Below are 6,000 nucleotides of genomic sequence, written 5' to 3' on the forward strand. Positions count from 1 at the left end.
AATAATAATAATATAATACAAACAAAATAAAGACAACTTTTATTATTGGAAAAACCAAAACGGTTAAAATCACACCTGTGTAAAGTGAAGGACGCTCTTATCATCGTACATCATCATGACGTAACATGCTGAGACTCATATGACGTAAATTCTCCATTCATTGTCAATGGGAATTTAACAAAAATAACCATTTTGCTCAGACACGTATGACGTAAATTCTCCATTCATTGTCAATGGGAATTTCATCATTGCGTAGGAGGAAAATAGCCCATTTGCTTGGCTACATAATTATGTAAATTCTCCATTCATTGTCAATGCCATTTAATGTTTGTATTAGGACACATTTCTATACTATAGCTGAATATAGGAGGGGCTAGTGCCACTCAAAAACGATGAAAGAAAGGTAAATGCAACAGTTTGGGATTAGGTAGGAATACAAAGATCTCCATATATGGGCATGAAATGGACTGAGACTGACAGACAGACAGACAGACAGACAGAAAGACAGATGCAACAGGTACAATGGGTATGGTGGCCTAACTGGTTTCATTCACGACTTGCGTTGTCCCAAGCACCGGTCTAAAAGCATACTTTTGGCTTTGTTCATACTGCAGGCAAATCTGCTTTGTTTCTCAAACGCAAATACAGTAGGCTACTGACTGTCTACACTGTTATTTGCATGTCATCAGATTAGGTTTGTGTATTCAGACGTAGTCGACCTATCTGCATTGGTTGCTGTATGACAGTGTAAGACAGGCATGAGTAATTCTATAATTATACTGACTCAACATAGCCTTACTGACTCTGTACCCCATATCTTCCCCTAGGTTCCTGGAGTTACAGTTCCCACGCAGAAGTAAAGTTCTTAGGACAGGGGCATTCGTCTTTCCATTTCTCTTTGACAACATTCCTCTATTCTACAGAGTGAGTGCTTTCTGTACATTTTTGGGGAAAGGTTTTCTCACATGTTTCTAAAATATTCAGCATGCCATCTGTAGTGATTCTTACTACAGTACTAGATTGTTGCCTTGTTTTCAACACATTTTCAGTCCCAGTTTTAATTATGAACGATTATGAAAAATAATGCATTTGCATTGCATGCATTACATGTTCCTTCTGACATCTGAAAAATCTTCCGGTTCGGACAGGCTTTCCAAACAAGTTTGGAGAGTCAGAATATCTGGGAATGCACAAAAACGTTCTAATATACCGCCCATCAGAAGTTCGGAATGACGTCAATTTGTAGTTATATTACCCCCCTTTCCGAAGAAAAGTTTGGATGTCGGAAGGAGCATACATTATATTGCACTTTATGTTCAGGAGCTGAGATCAGATTAATGCCAGAAGTCTTTAATACCTTTTCTCACTAACCTTGAAATTGATGGGAGGGAAAAAACAGAAAATAATTAAATAATTAGCTATTTGAATAAAAAGTCAATCATTGGTTGCTTTTATGAATTACTTGCATGACTGGAATTATTTTCTCCAGTTGGCCTTGCTGTTTTATTTGTCTGCTATTTTTATTCACAAATTCTTATGTTGCTAACTTTTTTCTGTATCCATTTACTTCACCTGTTGGCATGTACACACACACACACACACACACACACACACACACACACACACACACACACACACACACACACACACACACACACACGACAGTTAGTGATGCATTTATTTGTCTTGTTTTGAGCTGTATTTGTGTCCATTGTCTCATCACCCTTTATTGCGGACTTATTTTGATGTATTTGCATGTATAGCTGCTGCTGTGGGGAGGTGACAGTTACAGCGAGGCATTGCCCAACCACTGTTACCACCTCCTCTTCGCTTTCCTCACCTGCTTCCTGTTTGCGTCTCACCTCCCGGAGAGGCTGGCCCCAGGGCGCTTTGACTACTTTGGTATGTCCACCATCACGATTTTACGGTGTGGCTCTGTAGGAGGCGAGCAGTCTAGAAATGGGTCTGGGAAACATGTTTTTAGAACAACACAATACTGCCTCATCAGAATAAGTATCGTGACGTGACTTTATGCATTGTCAATTTGTCACATACTTGAATGTGTCCTTATATTATCATCCCTTTTGCCAAATACAGCTCAGGTGGTTGAGGTTTTTGACCATTAATGTGGAGATTCTAATCAATGGGGGACAAACCACCTAACTCCACAAGTTGGAGTTAGGTGGTTTGTCTAACAGTTTGATGATCCAATAGTTTAGTCAGAAGCACTTTTTTTGTTCATTGGTTAAAAATGTGTAAAATCCACACACAGATGTAAAGGTGTTCAATAGCAAAAATACAAATAAAGTAGAAATTATCTTTCTGCCCGACACTGTTTTATTTGTTTTAAAATATTTAAATGAAATGTATTATCAGTAGCCTATTATGTCTACAAATATACGTTTTGTTGTCAATTGGCAATACTGTAAATGATGTTGCGCAAAAGAATAAGGCAATTCTATGTACAAGCCACACAATTGCACTACATTCCAGCCTGTTTCCAAACAGATGTAACCTTCATTTGGATTATACCAAATAATTAAGATTTAGGGGAATAGAATGATGTATTCCACTACAATGATGGCAATGTTTGTAAGTACAATTCTGATAAACTCTGATCATGTAAGTTGTAAGCTTCACGTAATGTGAATCAGGCCCAATCTGTCCTCGCTTAACAACTACTATTGATCGCTCCAGTCAAGCTAGTCACTGCTCACCTGTAAAAAACAAAACAGTAGGTGTACACTGGGTCACATTTCTGGATGTGGGTCAAATTATCTGTGAGGTCTAATGAAAATAAAAACAGTTGGTGTTCAATTGCTGTAGTTTATCTGACATTATACAGTTTATGTTGTTCAGTGGCTTAGATGTTTTTCACCACTCTTTCAGAAAGCTCAAATGTTATCATTGCACCTAATGATGTGATTCTCTACCTGTACAGGCCACAGCCACCAGCTCTTCCACATCTGTGCCGTGGTGGGCACACACTTTCAGATGGAGGCGGTGATAGCAGACATGTCCTCACGTAGGATGTGGCTTGTGGCCCAAGGAGCCGTTCCATCGTTCCTGGGCACCATCGGGGCGCTGGCCTTGAGTCTCCTCCTCAACCTAGGCATCATTTGTATCTTCAGTGCTCCCCTGCTTTGTAAACCCCATCAAGCTGCCAACCAGCCACAGACATCACAGGGTGAACGCAAGGAACACTGAGGGTATTATAAAACAGCTGCTGCACCTTCCAGTGCAGAGGGTGTGGCTATAATAATTGCCACATTTTGTTTGAGATAATTATAAATGTTAGTGCTTCTGTTGTGACATTTTTTTATGTTTTGATACTTTGTCTTTGATACTAAAGCATTATTTCTAACTTGTGTTAATACACTTTGTTTTAATATTCACTCGTGTTCATGGTTTATTCGGAAGCTGAAAACCCAGGTGTTGTTAAAGCCTTGTTTATAGCTCATGTTTAAAGAGGTGCACATGTAAACATATCAGGCTCTGGGTTGAATGAAGCCTTTGTCTTAACACAGCACCCAAGTGCCTTATGGTAGCGCTACACTAAATGTTACAAAGTTTACAATATGTTATTAAATATAACAGTGCTGGTTTGGTCAAATCTCAAACTGGACTAAAAGAAAGGTTTTGAATGGCAGGGACTTTGTTTTCCTTCTATTTTTTTATACAATTATTCCATCCATGTTGGCCAAAACTGTATGTCACTGGTGCATCTTGATATTGTTTAATAATACTAATGCAAAAATGTAAAAGAGAAAATATATATTGTCTTTGTTACTGTAATATTTGGTTAGTATGGCTTTTTTAATAAAGTTGTAATCAATGCTGGCCATCTCATTGAAATCTACATACAGATTTGATTGCCAGACCCTACTGTACATATCACTATTGATTCCACTCTATAATGGCTTGAATTGATTTGTTGGCCAATGTGGTTCTCTTTGATTGTCTGCCTTATTATGAGCCTTAACCTTTACTTGCAACTGAAAAGTTGGTAGCATGCCTGTGATTAAAACACAGGTGGCAATTTATAGGGTACGTACGTTTCTATGGTAACTATAGTTGCCATGTACCCCCTGATGGCTTTTTTTCTCTTTTTCTTATTTTTTTCTCCTGCAAAAATACTGTACTGTTCTCTCATTATTCCATCTCAAATTACAGGTTGGGAAGGCCTCTATTTGAAAGTCTTTCATGTTTGGCTAACGTTGTTGGGCAGAAACCTTGTATCTTCTTTTTTTTTTGTAAAACAATGCTCTACTTCATCATACAAGAGTGAAGAGTACACTACTGTGATCTTGTAGATTGGATATTTTCACTATAATTTAACAATAAAGTAATGATTTTTGACATACAAGGTTTCCACCCGACAGCAACGCTATAATCAGTACTGTATGCGTTTTTGCCCCTGGTGTTAGAGCAATGACTTCTCACGTGGTGCCATTCTTCACATGACATTGAGGTTTTCTGTTCTAGTAGCATGTATGATGTAATTAGTTCACTCCAACCATCTTGGGGAATGGAGAGAAATTTGCATTTTAGAACAAATTTGAATAACATCTACTCTTTGAGTCTTTGGTCTGTCATTTATATATTATATTTATTCAGCCAGGTGGTATACTGTACTGTATGTGAGTTAGAGATTATACTAATGTAGTCTTGGGGTTGTGGTATTAATATTTTGGTGGACATGGCAGCCTTTTGTCACCAGTACATTCCTTCCACTGTACTGTGGTTTAAAAATTATAGTAACTAATCAATGTTTATAGTAACAGTATCAGGAAGCTTCCGAATTTGCTCTATACTGACCATTGTAGAAAGTCTGCATTTCCAGTATTGGAGACCTACTCCTGTACAGTATAGAAGAGAGGAAATTATTCATAATATTGTGATCATTATTTAGATTCAAGTTAAAAAAAGAAACGGTGGTGGTGGTTAACATAGGCACAGTAGAAGGATAAATTATATTTGGCTAGGTGTACATTTTTTCATATCTGTAAATTTGGACAACTTTAAAACCCCAATACGAACACTAAGTACAGAACATGCTGTACTTAATGTATTACAACAGTCCAATAGTTTCTGAAAATCAAATGTACGGTATGAACATTCAGAAACATGTTCTTTGAGTAGGTCTAGAAGAGGGAACAGTATGTGATATTGTGGTAGGAGAGGTACATGGATATTATTGCAGGTGGTTTTAGTGCTTGAGTGGAAGCAGAGCACACTAGTGCATTTGAAGAATCGCATAGAGTATACGCACGCACACACACAGAAGCACACAAACAATTTAGCATGTGAGAGTATGTGTAAAAGGTATTTTGAAGGGTAGAACATAGAGCATAATACGAGTCATATTTTTCCTTATATCACTGACAAAACAAGGCTTGGCCTACAGTCTGGATTCCTGCACCTCGTCTCCTCGGTGGGGTTTCTATTGATTTTATTTCCTCTGAGGTCATCATCTTACCCACACTTCTCTATTTTGACCCGTTGATTCTTGGAACTGTGTCATTACTGGCCTCTGATGTGGTATTATCGACCCAAACGGGTTTGGAATTAATTTATTCAACGCTGCTGTGGAGGTTAATTTATACTCAATCTAACACAACCAAAAAGAATATGTATTTTCAACTAAAGAAAGTGTTGATACAGTCAAAGAAGTACAAATTAGCCTTTATTCTCTTTGTCATTAGAACAGTGCTTCTCAAAGTTAATACATATTTGAACCACTTTATCCATATTTTATACGTTGCTGTTCAGAAATAGCAGATATACAAGCCCACAGCGTGCCACGCTGCGAGCTGCCATTTTTGAACATTTTTGAAGAAAGACATGTTTTAATAATTTTGAATTATCTTCTCTTCTTTGAGAACCACTGAGATAGAGTGCATGTTGCCATTTTTGCCACTGTGGAAGCTTGCCATTCTGTTCCATAGGGCCTATGTGTCAGATCAAAAGTGTTATTTTTTCATTTGTAATAACCCCAAA

The 6,000-nt window shown here is 37.8% G+C and overlaps 1 protein-coding gene across 2 annotated transcripts in view; it reads left to right on the top strand.

Moving 5' to 3' along the window:
- The window catches only part of paqr6 (progestin and adipoQ receptor family member VI), a 32,623-nt gene extending 28,787 nt beyond the window's left edge, over positions 1-3,836 (top strand). For both annotated transcript variants that reach the window (XM_080768854.1, XM_080768855.1), the window contains exons 6-8: positions 828-924; positions 1,764-1,902; positions 2,942-3,836. In XM_080768854.1, coding sequence (XP_080624980.1) covers positions 828-924; positions 1,764-1,902; positions 2,942-3,207 — 502 coding nt within the window. In that variant the 3' untranslated portion in view covers positions 3,208-3,836. The remainder of the gene's footprint in view (positions 1-827; positions 925-1,763; positions 1,903-2,941) is intronic.
- The last annotated feature ends 2,164 nt before the right edge of the window (positions 3,837-6,000 follow it).

Source organism: Protomyctophum bolini (assembly GCF_963924005.1).
Source record: "Protomyctophum bolini genome assembly, chromosome: 7".
Classification (NCBI taxonomy): domain Eukaryota; kingdom Metazoa; phylum Chordata; class Actinopteri; order Myctophiformes; family Myctophidae; genus Protomyctophum; species Protomyctophum bolini.